Source organism: Pristis pectinata, chromosome 19 (genome assembly GCF_009764475.1).
Source record: "Pristis pectinata isolate sPriPec2 chromosome 19, sPriPec2.1.pri, whole genome shotgun sequence".
In the NCBI taxonomy this organism is placed as follows: Eukaryota; Metazoa; Chordata; class Chondrichthyes; order Rhinopristiformes; family Pristidae; genus Pristis; species Pristis pectinata.
Window position 1 is genome coordinate 28,951,398 of NC_067423.1, and position 21,222 is coordinate 28,972,619.

General features: G+C 38.5%; 1 protein-coding gene across 3 annotated transcripts in view; it reads right to left on the reverse strand.

Moving 5' to 3' along the window:
- Positions 1 to 8,184: 8,184 nt before the first annotated feature.
- Positions 8,185 to 21,222, reverse strand: part of LOC127580243 (pendrin-like) — a 57,796-nt gene continuing 44,758 nt past the window's right edge. For all 3 annotated transcript variants that reach the window (XM_052033390.1, XM_052033391.1, XM_052033392.1), the window contains 7 exons: positions 21,112 to 21,204; positions 20,922 to 21,017; positions 19,152 to 19,382; positions 17,907 to 17,961; positions 16,794 to 16,939; positions 13,836 to 13,913; positions 8,185 to 11,167 (listed from right to left, as the gene is read on the reverse strand). In XM_052033390.1, the coding sequence (XP_051889350.1) occupies positions 11,144 to 11,167; positions 13,836 to 13,913; positions 16,794 to 16,939; positions 17,907 to 17,961; positions 19,152 to 19,382; positions 20,922 to 21,017; positions 21,112 to 21,204 (723 nt within the window). In that variant the 3' untranslated portion in view covers positions 8,185 to 11,143. The remainder of the gene's footprint in view (positions 11,168 to 13,835; positions 13,914 to 16,793; positions 16,940 to 17,906; positions 17,962 to 19,151; positions 19,383 to 20,921; positions 21,018 to 21,111; positions 21,205 to 21,222) is intronic.

A 21,222-nucleotide genomic window follows, 5' to 3' on the forward strand; every position in this document is an offset into this window, starting at 1 on the left:
ACAAATTTCCAGGTTAAGTTTTTCTTGTTGTTGCTGTCTGTGGCACATGTTCTCCAGTCTAAGGCCTGGCCTTGTGATTTTTATTTGGATTCAGTTCAATGTCCCTCAACAATAACAGCTATTTTGACCTAACCAGGTCTTTTAAATATATCCTGTAATTTTATAATATGCATTTGATGTCTAGCATTGTGAGGAATCAGTACTGGGCTCAGGAAAAGAGCAAGTTCTGATATTTTAACTGCATGCCTGCTGGAAGCAGAGGCACCAAAAAACACTGCAGAGAAAATGAGAAAACTTTTGTGTGGTGATGCATTGTTATGATATTACCAGCAAAAATATTCTATAGTTACTAAGGTGGTAAATTTGTCAGGAATCCAGGAAAACAAGTTTATATAGGTGTGATCACCACCTGCAGGGCAATCACACTATGGAAACCGTGTGCAAAAGAATCCTTGTAAATTGACAGCGTAATGCACATAACAATGAAGAACTCTCCTATCTAGATCTAAAATATGATGTGTAATTTACCTATCAGTAACAGAAGGTCATAATGACACATTTTATTTCTATTATGTCTTGTGCTAAACACTATCACATGTATAGTACACTGTTGTAAAAATTGTAGATGGTATACAAAGACAGTTTGCAAGCAATTCTTCCTAGTTATTCAAGGGTAGAAAGAAAACTGCTTCAATAATCACATGCTGTAATTTCTTAGGCCTTGCTATCTCATAATTGGAAGAAAACTTGTAAGAACAATGATATTTAGTAATTTTTAGAGAAGTTTAATTTCCTATATTGTGAGTTCAACAAAGGCCTATTGCAACACTGGGCATCAAGAACTATCGACTTTGTCTCTCTCCCCAAAAAACACTTCAGCCTGTTTCTGATGCAGTCTCCAGCAGTTCCTTTTAAGAACAACCAGTCAGATCACACAGTAGTTGAAGTAAATGGGTGAGTACGTACCATAGAATCATTGCAATTTGCAGCATGGAAGGAGACCAGGTGGCCCACATATCTATGTTGATATACAGTACACTGATCACCCACTTGCAGCCAAAAATTGCAGACAGGCCCCTGTTCCTGATGTAGGTTGCCAATTTCCCGCTGGAAGCAGTCCTAGATGTGTTGGGAGCTGGTGACAGTGTTCCTGAAAATTACTCCAGGTGAACCCTAAGTGCCCAACGTGATCTTCCCTGCAGTTTCCCATCCAACTCACATACCTTCCTGACTTGGGAATGGAAGTACCTCCCTGACAGTACTGGGGGGCTCTCCTTACCACACTCAAGAAGAAAGCTCACCACCACATTCTCAAAATCAAAGAGAGATGAGCCATAAATTCTGGCTTGCAAATGACACCATCGCCTGTAAATAAGTAACCAAAAGCCCTCATCTACTGTCATCTGCACAATTCAGGTGAGAAGCACGAGCGCAGTGAAGAATAACCTCACTGCTGTTCCTGAAGCATCTTCTATCTGTTCATGACTGCTAGGACTGCGTTTTTTAATAACATGTAAATGCACGGCATTGTGAAATATTTCTTTGTACAATTTCAATAGTTATACCAGTTGATGATCTATTGATTTTGTTAGCTCTAGGATCATTCCAGGAGCACTTGTTGCTTTTCATTGTTACCTTATATTGCAAAGACTCCACAGAGACTGGCCGGGTATTGAAAGATTTACAGGTTCTCCCCAGTTTATGAATGCCCGACATATGTACAGCCTGTACTTACGAACGAGCATTTGGGACACTGGCAGAATGGATTTGCCAGGTGCTGCAGGGCTGCAGGCATCTTCTGCCATGTGGGAAACTTGGTGTGTAGCTGCATTTCTGACTTGTGAACTTGGGTTACAAACAGTTCACAGGAACAGAACCCTGTCATTGCCTGGGGACAACCTGTGGTTGATTTCAAAATTTTTGCTCAAATCAGTTCATTGACATAAACGTATTAGTAATAGAATAACCATTGTTTAACAGTAAGGGGTCACCCACTTAAGACAGTGGTGAGGTGAATTTTTATTCGTTCAGAGGATTCTGTGTCTTTGGAGCTCTTGCCTGATGGGTGAAGAAAGACTCCTTGAACATTTTTAAGGCAGAGGTAGGTAGATTCTTGCTGAGCAAGGCTTGAAAGGTTACAGGGGGGTGATAGGAATGTGGAGTTGAGATAACAATCAGATCGGATGTTATTGAATGGAGAAGGCTGAGTGGCCAACTTAATTCATACATTCATATGACCAGTGCAGCGCTAGCTGTTGGAAGGGGGAGGAAGAGGAGGAAAAGGCTATATCCACTCAGAGTGTTCAAGGATCAATGCTCCCCCCTAAAGCTCAGTGAGGAACCAAAAACTAGAGAGAACATCAGAATAGAACAGTACAGCACAGGTACCCGGCCTTTGGCCCATGAGGTCTGTGCCGAGCATGAGGCCAATCCATCTGCCTGCACATGGTCTATATCCCTCCATCCCCTGTATGTTCATGTGCCTGTCTAAATGCTACTTAAATGTCACTATCATATCTCTTTCCACCACTTCCACTAGCAGCACATTCCAGGCACCTACAACTGTCTGTGTAAAAAAAAAACTTGCCCTATAAATCTCCTTTAAACTTTCCCCCTCAAACATACAGTGGCTGTACTGAGCTTCAGTGCATCCCTCAGTATGTGCTCCTGCACCCTGGGATGTGCCAGTCTGCAGCATTTGCTTACAGAGATCTCCTTACACTGGAAGACCAACAAGTTTTGGGCAGACCAAAGCCTCATTGTCTCACCAGCAGCTGTTAAGCCAACCACAGCAATGAACTTTTATCCAGCAGGCTCTTTCTGAAAGCTAGAGATGGAATTATTTGCAACATCTCACTGTGGCATAAAGGAAGCAACTGAGCCTCTCTATTGGAAGAGTATTAACTACATTTCATCCTGTATTTTCAGAGAGCAACAGATCACTTTGCTATGATTACAGGCATCTCCATTCTGCACTTTGCTATGATTACAGGCATCTCCATTCTGCACTCTTTAGAGTGCTACTGTCTGCACACAAGTTGCTTTTTGGATGATGCATATCAATTCCACCAGTCACAAAAGGAATCCAGTTGCTTGATGACCACGAACAATAATTCATGCAGGGCTATGCCCGGTATCCAGGGAACAGTCACGAGGCTAATTCTGTAAACTGCGTTTGGGCTTCCATTTCAATCAGATCAGCCATGGTGTTACCCAAACCAAAGAATGGCCAATAATATGGCTCCTACGCAGACTGCCATAAGAACAAATCATCTGCTCACTGAAACAAAGCTTCTGCTAACTGGATTATCCTGAAGGAATCCTGCTGTACTTGGGAGAGAGTGTGTCAAGGTTCCAAATGGCCTGCTAGATCCCTCACAGCCATGTCATCATCAGGTCAGTCAGTGAGTCAGTGCCACCAGCTCTGTGCTAAGTGGCTGAAGGTGATGAGCATGAAGAGGAGGATGTGAAAGCAAAAAATCAAAAAGAGGAGGAGAAAGGGAGGAAGCAGCACTAACATTACCACAAAACAGACATGCAGTTCAAGACTTAAAAATGAAGTCATCCCATATTGCATGTGTAGGTCCACTTTTCACAGTCTTCTCTCAACATCTCTTTTCCACATGTCTTTGTGCTTTACTGTGCTCTTATGCTGTAGCTACAAAATAGCTGGTGGAAGGCCACTGACTCAGTGAAAGAGGCTCAGAGAACCACCAATGATGTAACCTGAGACAGTGTCTGAAAGGTGTGACTCTTACCTTATTGACCCACGAGACAGTTCTTCCAACTTAATCAGTCACCAGACGTTCATGAGAAGCAGTTTACAGAGTAAACTGGGCTGGGTGTGGTCTTATCGTGTCCTAATCTGGGACCGATATTGTTGCTGGCTGGTCTGTCTGGTTTATTTGCTTTATGTATTTTGTCATAGTAGTTTGGTAGAATTAAATGGTTTACCATGTCTGAGGTCAAATTAATTGTCAACATCATTGTGAGTTTGCTCTGAATTATAATCCAGAATGGGGAAGGATGGCGAATTTCCTTCTCTACAGCACGTGAGGGAACCAGATGGGGTTCTACAGCAATCAGAAAAAACTGCAGATGCTGGAAATCTGAAACAAAAACAGAAAATGCTGGAAAAACACAGCAGATCAGGCAGCATCTGTGGGAAGAAACACAGTCGCCTCCAAAAAAAGTTAACAAAGAAAAGTGTAGACCCAAAACATTGACTGTTTCTTTTCCCACAAATGCTGCCTGACCTGCTGAATTTTTCCAGTTTTTCTATTTTTATTTGGGTTTTAATGACAATCAGTCAGCATTGCTGCTACTAAGTTTTTTTTAAAACAGACATCCAGGTAATTTATAATTCACTGAATTTCACTTTCCAAGCTGACCTAGTTATATTTAATAGATAACTAGTCTGGTAAGTTAAAAAGTTAAGCCCTATGCCACTGCTTCTGCTGAATGAGTTTTGTGCCAATTTATTGTGAGAGATAAAGAAATGCGTTAGTGAACGTTGTGCAACCTGTTTGCTAAGTCGAGTAATTCTTCAATGATGTGACTCATATTGGCACAGTTGTTAAGAATGAGTTGGTAAGATGGGCAAATGGCAGATGGAATTTAATCCTGAAAAAAGTGCAAGGTGATGACAAACTGTAAGACAGACCCTTGATAAAACTTGACAACTCTTTCTGTTTCTTCCTTTTGTTTATTTAGTGACTTTCTCTCAAATAAATTCCATAAGAGTGAATTTTTATTCTGTGTCCCAACTATTTTGGTAGTGAGTTGTGAATTCTGTAAGGGTGAATTTTCATTACCTAAACGGCTGTAATGTGGGGTGCACTATACTGAGAAACAGATGGACCTTGGTGCACATGTCATGAGATCCCAGAAGGCAGCAGCACAGGGCGATAAGACGGTTAAGAAGACACACCGGATACTTACCACCAGTAGCAGGGATACAGAATATAAGCACAGGGAGAGGATGTCACAAATGTATAAAACATTAGTTAGGCTACAACTTATGAACTCTGGGCAGTTCCGGTCACCACACTATAAGGAGGATGGATTTGTAGTGGAGAAAGTGCAAAGGAGATTCACCAGGATGGTGCGTGGGATGGAGCATTTCAGCTATGGGAGAGACCAGAGAGGCTGGGTTTGTTTGCTTTGGAGTGGAGAAGGCTCGGGGGACCTGAATGACGTGTAAAGTTGCGGGTAAAGATAATGAGAGACTTTTTCCCTTAGCAGGGCTGCCTATAATCAAAGGCATTGGAGATTTGAAGGAAGAATGTTTTCACCCAGAGGGTGGTTGAAATCTGGAACACATCGTTGTCCCTCTGCATCTGTAGGGAGTCAACTGACACAACAGACAAAGAAAACACTCAAACTAGAGTTTAATACTTCGCAATCTTTATTAATACTTAGATCACTTAAAATAGACATGCATTTCCTCTCCCTCATCCACCTTGCATTAATCCCCTTTCCCTCTGCCTGCACCTTTCCCTTCTCTTCCCCCCTCCCTTTCTGTTCTCTCCTCTTCCACCTCCCTCCCTGTTCTTCTCCCTCTTGCCCTCCTTTCCAGGCCCCTTACTGGTGGGGTGGGGTGGGAAAAAAATTACTGCATGAAAAATTTCTGTCACTTTGCAAGCTATTTTCTTATTCCTAGGTTCTGATGTAGATTAGTTGCCTGGGTTATGATAAATTATAAGGAGGCTGCCCCTTATATGGATTTCCCCTTGCTATAGAGGGACTTCTTTTAGAAGGATCTGTTGACAACCTCATCCTCAAGAGGTACAGCTGGTTCGAAGTAAAGCTTGCTAACCCTTCACAAAACTGATCCTCATTGATGCATCCAGGAAATAATAGAACCATGAGGTCTGTACAGTGAACTCATTACATAAATATCCGATAGTGTAATAAACAGAGACTGAGCTTTGAATTTGACCACTTATTTTGCCTTCATTGATGAGAGTTTGAAATGAGCAGCATTGTTTTTGTGGGATTGACTGTGGCAATTGAAATAGTGTGAAGCAAGGACAAATCTAAGACTGGAATCTCACCACTGTTGAAAAATCAACTTTCATTCCTACCAAGAAAACCATATTTCTCTGCCCACACCCTTGCAGCAATAAAAAGGCCATCAATTTCAGCTCCAATTTAATACTACTCTTCGGGTAGTCCTCTGGGATAAAGGATGACCTGCTCCCACTCCAGTCTGTGGCACCTGAGGTGACTAATGAGGTCAATACGGGACCACAGACTATGTCATTGGTGAGGAAGAGGTTCTTGGCCGGGCAAGGAAGGTTGTGCGCTCCTTCTGGGCATCTGTGTACTCCCAAGACATGGATGCCAAATTCTCAGTGCCATCAGAAATAGACCACAACCATTCAGAATGGGGGACTAAGGATTCTGATGAGTTAGTGTGTTAGATTTTGAAGTAAACGTTGAGAACACATTTGAATCTTTTCCTCTGACAACTAGAAATCAGTTGTGCCAGGGCTCCAATTTAACCAGGGCTAAGCTGCCACATCAGCTAAAGGTCAGATGAGTTTTGATAGATGGAGCAGATGAGGATCCCACAGATAACTCCTTACTAAACTTCAAAATAAAAAAGGCTTTAACAAAGGCACATATTGCATACAAGTATCAGAAGTTTGGAAATGTGATTGACAAGCCAAATCTACTTCCATTGTTGAGCCAAACCATACTTACCCATTTGTTTAAATAAAAAAGTCAGTCCACCACTGTCAAAAAGATAAGCTTGCTGAATGCTGTGTGTACCACTGAGCAACTTGAAATTAATCAACTCATTAATAATGTTAATAGAAAGTTCATTTTTACAGGCTGATGTGAATAATGTATTTTTCTCTGAGACTTATAGCTCAATAATAATGCAATAATATTAGAGACTAACCTCTACGACTATCATTTGTTAATGTTATTTTCTTTGTAGCAGAATGACAGGAGTACTCAGTGATATTACCCAGAGGTCCCATTATTCCAGGACTGGTTGAACAGCCACAACAGCTATACTTTAATATCCACGTCCAGCTAAAACATCTTTACACATCATAAGGAAGCTCTACTCAAACTATGCCTCAGCTGACACTTTCCCCACAGTTAACTGGAATTCACCCCATTAAGTTAAAATGTCAAATTGGCTATCATTTTGCTGAATCCTGCGGCTAACATTCTCATTTGTTACAAATTATTCCCAATGTTTCCACAATCAGCAAATATCATGAGGGACTTGTTACCATGAGACATTTAAATGCATGTTGTTCTCCAAACTAAAATTATCCAGTTGTTGTACTAGCCTATAGAAGGCTAAGAATAGTGAATCAGAGTGATAGAAGGGACATATTGGCTCTGCATGTTACTTGTTAAAGATAAATTAGTTTTGGAGCTATAGTCCAATTTTGTAGATGGCAAATGTGCAGGAAAGATAGGAATATCATTGGCAAGTGAATTTCACAATAGCTTAAGTGTGAATTGTTACATTTTAGTATGAATAAATGGCATATAGGGACAAAGGGATCTTGGAGTATAAATAGACAAAGTGGTAAATGCAAATTGGTAACGCCATAAAACAAACAAAACCAAACTCATTTCTTTCTTGTACAGGCAGAATTGCAACGTAAAAGTTACACAAAACTCTTAAATTTTGTTTAAAGCTTTCTTGAAATAATGAGTATGCTTCTTGTTATGATATTTAAAAAAATGATACAGGAACTATGGAAAAAATATAAATTACAAGGTTTGTACCAGAAACAGTTATTCCTATCAGGAAGGAATGAGCAAAGTGGCTCACTTGTGTCTTGAAAAGGTTGACCTAAGAAGTCTTTAAAATTAAAGGTTTTGATAGATAGCGTGTTTCTATTTGTGAAGAGCAGAAGACCATCCAACTTAATTGGTGAATTTAGAAAATTCTTTGCCCAGACAGTAATGAGTAAATGAATCAGCTGAAGCAACTAGTTTTAAGGGAAGTTAGTTTAGCACACAAGTCAGGAAGAGAGTGGGTTATACAAGTTGGATAAAGAAAGGTGAAAAGAGGCTTAACGAACCAAACAAGCCCAAAGGAACTAACTGCGTAGAGTGGCTGTGTGGTTGTATGTTCCATATAAGACACCCAATCTCAATCATTCCTTAATTGGTATCTTTATTACCTGATCCAACTTGATCCTATAAATTTATCATTACAACAACATGCAGTTTATTAACAAAAATATTTGTGGTCATCAACAGTGAAATCCAATCATTGTGCCATAATTGTAAAGGAAATCAATGCACAAAAATATTGGTAGTACATTAGTAAATGACAAACTATATTTGGTTTCATATCGGAGGGTATTTCATGACCAGCAATGATTGATATATATATGTATATATATGTATATGTGTGTGTGTATGTGTGTGTGTGTATGTATGTGTATATATATATATACATACACACATACATATACACACACACACACACCATAGGACTCCATAAGCAAATAGCTCAGACTTTTAGCATGAGACAAGCTCAAAAAACTAAAAATTTTTGAAACACAATAAATGCCCCATTCATTCCATATATTTAAAACATGGAAACAAATGTTTACTTGTATCAAATTTAACAACATTAATATGCATTTTTGTACGGACGCTATTGTCTCCAAAGTATTATAACAAAAATTATTCCAAGGAGGACTACACCCAATAAATTTCATCTACCCTCTTAATTCCAGTCATCTGAATATTCAGTTTTAGCACTGAGTTCCAACGTTGCTATTCTTTATTACTTAATTCCATATTTACAATAAAATTCAGGAATGACTAAAATTTTACTACAGCTCAAAGATAAAATGCATGTTATTTTACAAAGCCTGCAGTTGCAAATATTAGAGTACCTGAAATTTAGGTACTTTATCTATTGGACTCTTCCGGACACAAATTTCCAGTTGTGATCAGTCACCAATGTGCATAAATTAAAAAACAGAAAATATTTGCAAAAGGTAGTGAACTGAGCAGTGCAAGACTATTGAAAGCTGGGTTAGCAGAGCCCATCTATGTAGAAAGTATATTACGGACCATTGTTCAAAACATACAATGACATTCCTATGTCCACTATTGTAAGACAGGTGTTACCCAAATGATTTTAAATAGATTAACGCTTTCTTTAACGAAGTGGACAGGTAAAATGAATGCATTAACCGCTCATTAACTCACACGACTCATTTCTCGGCAATATCAACTCTCATACTCCACCAAGCATGAAAATAATTATTTGATATTTGATTTTATGCTGAAACAGCACATTTGATGAAAACTCATCTGGATCTTGAGTGATGATATAATAATACTGAGGGACATCTGTTACACGTCATCCTCCACAATGTTAAAATTAGCAAAAAAAAATCAATTTTTTTTATTTACCTCGCTTGAAAAAACTATTCAATTATTAATTTCTATCCTGAATCAAAAAATCTCCACGTCCACTAATAATATTTTAAGGTTATTTGGTAGCAAACTTTAAGCTCATAAAAGAAATTAATCAACTTTTCTCCTTCCTTCAATTACAGAACAGTAAAGTTATAGCAACCCTATCCTAAAGCTCTTAAATCAAAAGGGAAAAAAAAGACTTCAGCTGTCAAGCCCATTTGCTCTATTAGAATTTCCATCTAGCCAATCAACAATGAGGACATTTCTGAGGGAATAATACTCTAACAACCTCCAGTGGAATGAAATAAAAATGGAATATAAAGCCAATCTTAAAACCAGGCCCCACATATCCTCTAACTGTAACCTATGCACAGTGGAATACTGTAGCAGAGTTATTACTTTGATGTTACAAACAGAACACTAATTACTTTTACTAGAGCTTAAGCAACATATACTTTAGGCTATATAACTAAAAAAACTTCCCAGTCTTTTGTTTAATTCAGCATTTGTTAGTATTGTACTTTTATCCTTCAAATTTACAATCACAGCATGGTTAAATAATCTGCATTCATTCTCACCCCATATCCATCATTTCAAATGACATGGCCCCTTGAAAGCAAGTATGGGTTGATTAAGTGATATGATAGGTCCTGAATTTTTGAGATACCTGCTATTATATTCAGTGGCTAAATTTAAAATAAAATAGTAAATGTTCTCCCACAAGGAAAGAAAACTCATCACATCCATCCTCAAAAATTATTATGGGTTGGATCAAAAGCAAAAATCCCAAATTAAAGACAGTTTTCTTGCTGATCTTCATCACACTTTATTTCTCAGTGTGACTAAAGAGACTTTGGTATCAATAAAGTGGAGAACCACATTAACTAAGCATATTTTTATATAATTCTAGAATAAAATAATTCACAGAGTTAAGATTTGACAATTCCATGTTTTTTCCTCTAATATGCAATGTTCAGTATACATTATGCACTAATTATGTTATACCGGATTTTGAATAAATTTACAATAGAAAGTGTCTAACAATCCATTGAGCTTGCCTTGCAGAAAATAATTGGTTTTGAAGTTCTCCTATATTTCTAAAAATCATATGCTTGTACTGTTTATAAAGTAAAATGGCACAAAAGTTAGCTATGTTTTTGATGTGTAACAATTCTGGTCCTACGATTCTGGCAAGATATGGTTGATTAAATGTACTTTCAATGTTATTAAGCTTAATTCTGCAAAATTATCAATCTACTGTAGACAGAAAATGAACAATGCAAAGTGGACACCAGCAACATGTGAACAGTCTGTTTCAGATCTAAATCGTGTACAGAACATGACTACAGAGTACATCAGGCTGGGCAATGCAATACCACCATTCCAATTCATCGATCATATCATGTCTCTAGTTGCAGAACAAAATGGTGCCTAATATACCATAAAACAATGAAATAATCAATTCCCAGACCAAAACAACCAATTATCACCATTGCAGGAATTACAAGTTAGGATTTCTATACATGTTTTAAACATTAAAAAAATAGATTGAGAATCTGTTAGATTTATATCAAAGATCATTCATTGTCTATCCATATAAACAGCAAAACATCTGCATGGTATAGAAAACACCAATAAGGCTGTAATTCATAACAACAGCTGAATAACTGACATGTACATATGCCTTGGGAATTCTGTTCAAAATCATCTGGATCAATGAGCTTTAATAGCTGAATCCAGTGTGGCCCTGTGAAGAAATATTTGAAATAAAACATTAACAAATCTTATTTCAGAGCAGTAATTTGAACTGCATTAACCAAGAAAGGCAAACTTAAAATTTGAAGAAATGGAACACCCAGAACAACGATGGCTGTTTTCCAGAATAACCTCATTTAATAAATTGGCTGCTCATCACAAGTGCCTAGCTGGGAGTCCAGATGTGACCAACTGCATTTTTGATGAACAGGTTAGCTACAGATGCTGTGTTTGTTCCTGTGATTTCAAGTCAAAGTCATACAGTGGATACATGTGCGCTTTAAATCTTGTGCATTGTTGGTAAAACAACAAAATAAAAACCTGCATGATAGATCATTGGCCTGAAACATTAACTCTCTCCATAGAAGCTACCTGACCTGTTCAGTACTTTCAGCACTTTGTCTTTATTCCAGTTTTGCATCTGCAGTTTTTTTGTTTACAAGTGATACAGGAGTTTGTGTACCATCCACCCTCTAGCACCTGACTGAATCAGTGCTTCTGTGTGTCAAACCATACACTTTAACGGTAAGGGCATCAGAGTGAAGCCTTGACTAGTCATTGCACACTATCCAGTTATGTATTAAAGTCACAGGAACAACAATGGTGGGCAGGAATATTGAATGATTTTCCTCTTCCTAATGGAGGGGTTCTTGGTCTACCAACCTTCCAACTTCCTGGAAACTGAACTGAAAATTAATGAGACTTCACAATGTTGTCCAAGAAACAGAGGGATTGCTCCACTGAAGAACTGAATTTAAGCCTGGCCAGCTGCCATTGAGAAAACTATCCATTTTGATATTGGATACTTGTGAAACAAAATTAAGCCTGTTGAAATAAATCTGATGCAGTATTAACTTCTGAAGTTCAAAAGACAGAAAAAGATATTAGCTTTGATTTCAGGAAGCACAATGGCACAAGAAGAATTGATAGAAATTAAGTTATGAATAAACTTATTTAAATATGTGCATCATTGATCTCCAGCATGTATTCTCTGCCAGATGCTCAAAAGAGGAAAGTGACAAATATTCAAGTTTTAGATAGATAATGGGCTGGATGGTTGTATATCTAGCCTGTTGCCTTAACTTGCACCCAGTGACCTGCAGTAACCTACAGAGGGATGGATAAACTGATCCTACGGACCAGAGAGTCATCCCAGGACGTGCAGCAAGCTTCATTCTGCACTGTACTGAGGCCCCACCCTGTGACAACAGCTCATTTTTGTCAATGCTTTGATTTTTTAAAATAATATATATGCTTTACAAAAACATTTAAAAACTGTTCAAATAGATATAATTAAAATGTTAGAATGGTGTTAAAATAATTTAATATTAAAAAAATAATTAAAAGCATCTTAAAATTATAGCAAATAATTAAAAATATTGGAATAAAGTGAAAATATGCAAACAACTTCCCTTTTCTCATGGGGAGTGCAGTTCTTACACCAGCCTGCCATGCTGTAAAGTTGAAGGGCTGGATGCAAAGTGCACCAGGCCCCTCACGTCAGCACAAAGCTTCACTGTTGGGCCAGTGCAGAGGAGGTGGTGATCAGATGTCAGCATCTGACATTCAGCTCATCTCCAACTTCCCTGTTTGACCATATCTGCATGGAAATCTGAGATGAGCTGAATCACATTCTGCCACCGAGTTTTGCTTTTGGCAAGCTCAATCCAGGTCATTGCTATTGTAACTATAATTAGTGAAAATATACATACAAGGTAGTTGTAAAAACATCAGATGACTACTGGAATGTTCTCCCTACCCCCCACTGCTTTCTTGAGATTACATTTTACTGTTGTATTTTTTTTACATTCTGCCTTGTCTCCTGTTTCAAGTTGCTCCTTGCATATTGATTGTTCCTTCACTTTCTTCCCCTCATTCTCATTAACTTCTTTCAAACTGATCAATCTTAATTTCCTCTCAGTCTCCCAACTTGTTGGGTTCTCTTTGTTCCTCTTATAACCTCCACTCTTTCTCTTATCACCCTGACTCTCTTATCATCAGACAGTATGATTATTAACCCTGGTAACAGCTTCTCACAAAATTATTTTACTGCAGGGGCCAATATGGACGCCAGAGATTGGAGGAGGACATTCAGGCCCTCAAGCTCATTATGAACATGGATGATCCATGCCACAACGCAGTTTACCAACGATTACTCCACATCTCAACATCTTTACCTATTGACCTCAGTTATTAAAGTTGCAATTGAATTCACGACAATGAAAGTACCTCTGCTCATGGCAATATTAATAATGCAACCGATATGGTTTCTGAATAGTTTAACTATAAGCCCTGACATCTGATACTGTGACACATTCAGAGTCAAAAACAGCCATTGTTCAACAAATGGCCCATTCGTGCTTAACAGGCAAGTGCCGCTTATATGGCACAGACCAACCACGCCTATTATATATTGCAAAATTGCTTCCAGCATGTCAGCTACAATTGTGCTTTATGATATCTGTACCAAGCAACAAAGTACTTTTGTGGTTTTCCTATAAACTACTTTGACATCAATCTGGAAGGTCAAAGTCAAGGATGACAAAGGCCGCTCCTAGCATTAAAGGAGGTCATGCCCTAAGGAAATGACCTGGAGAGTGAGGAAGCCCTAAGACCTGCTGTCACAAGAAAATAAAAACTTCTTAAAGCTAGACATTTACCTGATTCTGATCTTCCAGTTCTTCCACATCATCCTCTACTTCTTCCAAAGGTTCTTTTGATTCTTGCATGAGTGATATCTAGTTGGGAAAACAATTAACAAATTAGTAAAATGTAGCTGTATAATAATGAAACAACAATGGAGGGCATTAAATCTCTGTCTATGAAACAATAGGCTGTTTATTGCATCTGACATTATGAAATACACTGTTAGAATTAGTCAATTTGTCTGTTTTCCCCCCCATAATAGAGTATAGCAACAATATCTTTTCTTGTCAGCATAACCATAATTTGCTTTCTAGAAAGTACAATGCAATATGCATGACAAATAATAAGAATCAGGGTTGCCTCTCAAGATAATGCATCACCATGATACTTCCTACCATTTGTGAAGTTTATAGAACAGTACAGCACAGCACTGGACAGGCCATTCGACCCACAATGTTGTGCCAATCTTGATGCCAATTTATACTAAATGGCCTCCTCCTGTGTATCATCCATATCCCTCCATTCCCTTCATATTCATGTGTCTAACTAAAAGTCTCTTAAACTCCACCAAACTGGCTGCTTCCACTACTACCCCAGTAACCAATTCCAGGCACCTACGATTCTGTGTTTAAAAAAAAACTTGCCCCTCACGTCACCTTTAAACTTCTACCCTCTAACTTTAAAAGCATGTCCTCTGGTGTTTGACATTTCTACCCTAGGGAACAGATTCTATCTACCCCGCCTATGCCTCTCATAATTTTAAAAACCTCCATCAGGTCTCCCTCAGCCTTTGATGCTTTAGACATGTTTGTCCAACTTCTCCTTATAGCTCATACCCTGTAATCCAGGCACCATCCCGGTAAACCTTTTCCGTACCCTTTCCACAGTCTCCACATCTTTCCTATAAGGGGTGACCAGAACTGCACACAATACTCCAAGTGCGGTCTGACTAAAGTTTTATATAGCTGCAGCAGGACTTCCTTAGCTCTTATACTCAGCACCCCTACCAATGAAGGCAAGCATGCCATATGCCTTCTTTACCACCTTATCCACTTGTGTAGCCACTTTCAGTGAACTATAGACCTGAACCCCAAGACCCCTCTGTACCTCAATGCTATTAAGGGGCCTGTCATTAACTGTATACTTTCTCCTTTCATTTGACCTCCCAAAGTGCAACACCACACACTTGCCCGGATTAAACTCCAACTGCCACTTCTCTGCCCATGTCTGTAACTGATCTATATCCCTGTATTCTTTTGACTGTCCTTTACACTGTCCACAACTCCACCAATCGCGGTGTCATCCGCAAACTTGCTAATCCACCCATCTACATTTTCATCCAAATCATTGATATGTATCACAAACAAGAGGTCCCAGCACCGATCCTTGCAGAACACCACCGGTCACAGACCTCCAACCAGAATAGCAGCCTTCCAGCCCTACTGTGTCTTCTGTGGGCAAGCAGGTTCCAAATCCAAACTTGCAATTCACCCTGGATCCCATGCATCTTTATCTTCTGAATCAACCTAGCATAAAAGGACCCTATCAAATGCTTTACTAAAAGCCATGTAGATAACGTCCACTACCTTCCCTTCAATAAGCACCTTCATCACCTCCACAAAAAACTCAATCAAGTTTGTAAGGCATGACCTGTCCCTAAGCATACCAAGCCTTTCCAAATGCACACAAATCCTATTCCTCAGTATCCTCTCCAGTAGCTTCCCTACCACTGACATAAGGCTCACTGGCCTATGATTACCTGGATTATCCATATTTCCCTTCCTGAACAAAGGCACAATATTTGCTACTCTCCAGTTCCTTGGGACCTCATCTGTTGCTAGTGAGGACAGAAAGATCTTTGTCAAAACCTCAGAAGTCTCCTCACTTGCTTCTTTCAATATTTTGGGATATATGCCATCAGGCCCTGGGGACTTATCCACCTTAATGCTTTTCAGAAGACCAGCACTACCTCCTCCTTAATCCCAAAACGTCTCAGCACACTAGCATGCCCCACTCTGCTTTCACTATCCTTCTCCTCAGTAAATACTGATGTCATTTAGTACCTCAGCCACTTGCTCTGATTCCAAGCACAAATTCCCTCCTTTATCCTTGAGTGGGCCTACCCTCTCCTTAGTTATCCTCTTTTTCTTAATACAAGTATAGAATGCCTTGGAATCCTCCTTGATCCTGCTCACCAAGGACATTTCAAGGCCCCTTTTGACCTTCCTAATCACCTGCTTGAGCACTTTCCTGCTATCTTTATATTCCACAAAGGCCAGTCTGATTTTAGCTTCCTAATCTTTACGTATGCTTCCTTTTTCTTCCTTCCCGGCTTGCAGATGACTCCCAAATATTTGTGATAAAAGGGGAAGGCATTCTGAACATTAGAAAAATAATTTGATCTGGTACATATTAAATTCTTTACATACAAGAACTTAACTTACTTCAGTTTTCTCCCCTTCTTCCCCAAAAGGTGCTACCTTCCAAGGGTCTCATTTATATCAATTCAGCAGATACCAGGGATGTAGTTCTGCAAGTGGCTGGTCCTGACAGATATTCCACACTGTGTACTTGTCCTTTCCTTCATGTATGCAGTGTCTCTGCCTCTATTTTGCAGGTTGGCCCAAAGGACACAATATAAAGTGATAATGGAAAGGCACCAACTGAGCAGTTCCATTCCAATACACTCTTCCTATCCCTCTCCCTTCTAACCCTCCATCCCCATTCAGTCTAACCCTCCATCCCCATTTCTCTCAACATCAGCTCAGTGCACTACTTGGGAAGCAGAAAGGGAATTACCACTTCTCTTACTGTAGCAGAGAATAGTGAGAACTAACTGCATAAGAAGCTATGGAAAATGATATGAATTATAGGAAGAAACTTCAAGATATGAACTACAACATTTACTCTGGATTTCTTCCTGAAGAAAAAAAAACAAAATTCCATCAATTGAGAACTAAGTTGCCTCCTACCTTCTCAAATATAGGATCTTGTATATCTTTGTACATAGTCTGAGTGTGTATGTGAACAACAGCATCATGAATGGTGAGGTAAAGCATGTCCTTCTTCACATTTTCATCAAAAAAGCCACACTTCTCCAATTTCTTCACAATGTGATCTGGAATTTAGAAGGTTAATAAGATTAAAAGAAACAAAAAAAAAATCACTCCTGTGTGATTTTTGCCCAAATAAAGAGTTTACTTCGTTTACAGAATAATTTGAATTGTAGTATCTTTTCCAAGCAAATTGAGGAAAATCCTTGAAACAAGGCTCACTTTTTCCAAATCAGCTAATTAAAAATTAATCCTCAGAGAGAGTCTACATATTATTGCCTATGAAGGTTCCATGAAACATGGAGATAAAAATTAATTATCATTGATCACTGGTCTGGAGCACAGTATTGGGTATAATTGATAGTCCAGTCTATCAAGCAAATCCATATAATTATGAATGCTGTGAATGACCGAGGGCAGTGGGCAGCATGACAACGTACAAATTTCAAGTTCTGGATGAATGACAGACTAAAAAAATGCTTTTTGTCAGTAACAAAATACAGAATTTGAATTATTCTAGCAGACATACAGATTCAGAAGCATTCAAAATCTACCAGAAATAATTATAACAATTACAAAATAATATTAAATTATACAAGTCACCTAAGCATTTTTAAAAAAGGTGAGTTTTTGAAAATGGACCTCCTCTATCCTCAACACAGCCCTTGAGTCTCTCCATTCAAATGAATGGGTTCACAGATCAGATGCCAGATCTAATCATTCGGTTTAAAAATTGGGGAATTGCAGCAAGTTCGTGTTCTATTGCTGAACTTCACATGGTGTTACACAGTTGCAGCAGTGTGTACCAACAGGTTTATTAGCAGGGATCTGTCAGCAAGAATCAAAGTTCCATTTTGGAAACAGACATGCTAGTGCGTCCTGGATTCACCAGCATTTATGCAAATACTGGTGGTTTACTATGGAACTGCTGGCAAACCCAGAAAATCATCAAGTTACTTTTTGCTCATCACAAGCCTGCCAGTTACTCTTTCTGGTTTGTAAAAACTTAGTTATTATTCCAAATTCAATTACCTTCATATGCTGCCACATAAACCTTAACACCTATTCGTTCAAATTGCCTTACCACCTGCAATAAACAATAATTTACATGTCAGCAGGGACCAATTTCAAACACCATATCCTTTTTTGTTAAAGAAAAGACTGCTGAGGAAAACTAGTTTCTATCAGAACAAAACTATATGAATTTTATTTATAGATGGAAATAAAGCAGGAAATACAAGATGGTGAAAAGGTCATCAATCTTAAATAATAACCCTTACACATAGATTTGCACGTTTTCAGAAATAAAAGAAAAATGAAAAGCAGATGAAGAGTGGAAAATGGGAACACGGGCTAAGTGGGGAATCACATACATACAAGGCTCTGGAAGTTAATGAGGAGGGTTAATCAGGTGCTGAACTCCATCACCAGCTACAGAATATGCATTAAAGGAACTCCAATGCAATTGCACATATTGATAAATATGCTTTATTTAGATTACTATTTTCATAATTTACAGTAATGTGGTTATTCCTGGCAATGAAAGGACTGAGCTCTTCTGAGAGACTGGGCAGATCTGATGTATAATGCATGTAGATGGAAAGTTAAGGGAGGCTTTGGTGGAAGTGTGCAAACTGTGAAGTTAAGAGGTAGAGATGGAAAAGTTCTCTCCTCAAATGGTTTAACATCAAGAGCACTTAACCATGCATTGAGCCTGAAGGGATGCAAGTCAGAAGCTTAAAGATTTTGCAGGGTGGCCTTAACTCTGACCCACACACCTTCCAGAGTGGACCAACAATATTGCATTAGTGAATAAATGTAAGAAAATAAAACTTATCAATTACCTTGATGACAGCATATATAGAAAACCTAAGAGTAGAGACACCCAATGTATATTAGAATTAATTCAAAAACTTAACCCTTAATTACTTTTAATTAGACCATCCATATTCTAAAGGAAGGAGCTCATAAGGAATGAATCACTCAAAACTGAAAGCACCAATGATGTATCATGTCTTGGGAATATTTTTAAAATTAATTAAGATGTAGTGGATAAAAAAAAGCAAGTAGGAGAAATCTGAATTTATAAATTACTGCTGGAAATACACGTCTTAGTTGAGAAAATAATATTTTGGGATGTACTTTTCATGAGATGATGCATCTGAGCACAGACACGTTTCCCCTTCTAAATGCTGACTGAAAGGTTATGTACTTCTGATATTTTTTTAAAAAACCAAACTTCCACATTGATATTAGTTACAGCAAATGCTTACTTACCATTTTAAGGATTCGGACACCAACAATGTCTATAAATGACACTGAACTGAAATCAAAAATAAGGCTGTGAATGGTAACTTTGGGAACCAGGATTTTGATCGGGAGTTCGGAGTTCCAGTCAACTTGGATTTCCACTTCCTTTGTTGGAACATCTGGTTCTGGTTCTTCTTCAGCTTCCCCGTCATCTTCAAAAGCTTCATTGGCAACACTTCCATCAGTTACAATCCCGTCCTAGAGATGGGAAAGCAATTTCTGAAATATGACTGCTGAACAACTAATGACTTGGATCACTGTGAAATTTATCTAGCACATAAAAGCATGGCAAATTATTTTTGTTTGATCTGCAAAGGAACAGACAAGAAAAGCTGGAGTAACAGGAAGCTGGCAGGCACTATTGGAAAATGTGAGGCTATACGCTTTGACAAAAAGAATAGAAATGGTGATTTCTATTTGAAACAATGAGAAACTAGTAAATGTTTGTTTTCCAGAGAGATCTGGGTGTCCTGGTTCATGAGACACAGGAAGTAAAGATGCAGGCAAAGCAAGCAATTAGGAAAGTAAATGGTATGTTGGTCTTTATTCCAAAGGAATTGGAGTACAAAAGTAAGGAACTCTTGCTAGTGTTGTGTATGGCATTGATGAAACCACATTTGGATTAGTCTGTGCAATTTTGATCTCAGTGCTCGAGGAAGTATATATTGATGTGGAATTAGTGCAGCACACATTCTCTGGATGAGGGGGTCATTTCATAAAGAGAGATGTGAGACACATTGTACTCACCAGAGTTTAGAAAAATGATTGGGCTTAACAGAATATTATGGAGAGGCTCCATTCTCATGGTGGACAGTCTAGATCTTGAGGGCAGATTCTCAGGATAAAGTGACCAAGATGAGGAGAAATCCCTTTATGCAGGGGACTGTAAATCTTTGGAATTCTCTACCTCAGAGGGCTGTGGATGATTGATCAAGTATATTTGTCTAAGGTCAATAGATTTCTGTATTCCAGGATGTTCAGGGAGTAGGATGATTTGGCAGGAAAGTGGACAAGGCGCAAGATCAGCCACAACCTTGCTGTAAGATGAAGTAGGCGGAGACCCACGTATAGCTTATTCCTACTTCTATTCCTTACGTTCTTATGGAGGAGCTTGCTAGATCATCAAGAAGAACACTGGAGAACGTATAGTGAAGGAGCTTTGAGTGGGAAAGGGAAAGAGAGAAACAGAGTAATGAAGACGTGAATTGTGGTAATGGAGCAGGGTTGGTGGGAGATGGTAGCAAGAAGAGAGCAATCTGAGCAGTCGGCTCACATCCAATACTTCCAGATGTTGATGAAATCAAGTACTTTAGTTTCAATAGTCTTTAAATGTCAACTCTCTCTAAATGTTACACACTAAAAAAAACTATCAGGTTACACTCAGCTTTCACAGCTGTTAAGTACGGGAGCAAGGCTGTGCCAGATCCAAGCTTTATGGGCAGGATTTCTTGCTAGAATCCAGGATGGTTCAAGCCAACAAGTTAGGCCTACCACACCTGGATCAGCGTTTCACAGGTACGTTGAGACCCAGCTATTGGAAGAAATGTAGTGAATGTATTGTGACAAGTCTGAGATAAAAATAGGACCATGGAAATAGGCTATAGAGAGACAGCACATCAAGTCTGGCAACAACATTGAAGCAAATGGAGTCAGATAAAAAAACTATAATATATTTAAATTTTCCTCTCATTTTTAGAAATGGCAAGTATAAAGAAGACAATTTAAAAGTGGGTTCACCTTTGTTGCTCTTAATTGACCCTTCTTTATAAGTGATTGAATCTTCTTCAATGCCTTTGTTCGCTTATTAAACACTCGAGCTGGATTAAATCCAACCTGAAAAGATTCCATTCATAAAAATGCAAGCCACATAAATAAAAATAAATATATTTAAAGATATTTATATTATACAACTAAAGAATATACTCACAATGGCATTGATTCTCTCTTTAAAGTAATCAACACTTCCAAAAAACAAAGGAGAAGAAAATTTGAAGATCTTCACACCAGTTGGTTCAACAAGCTGTCAAATACCCAGGGG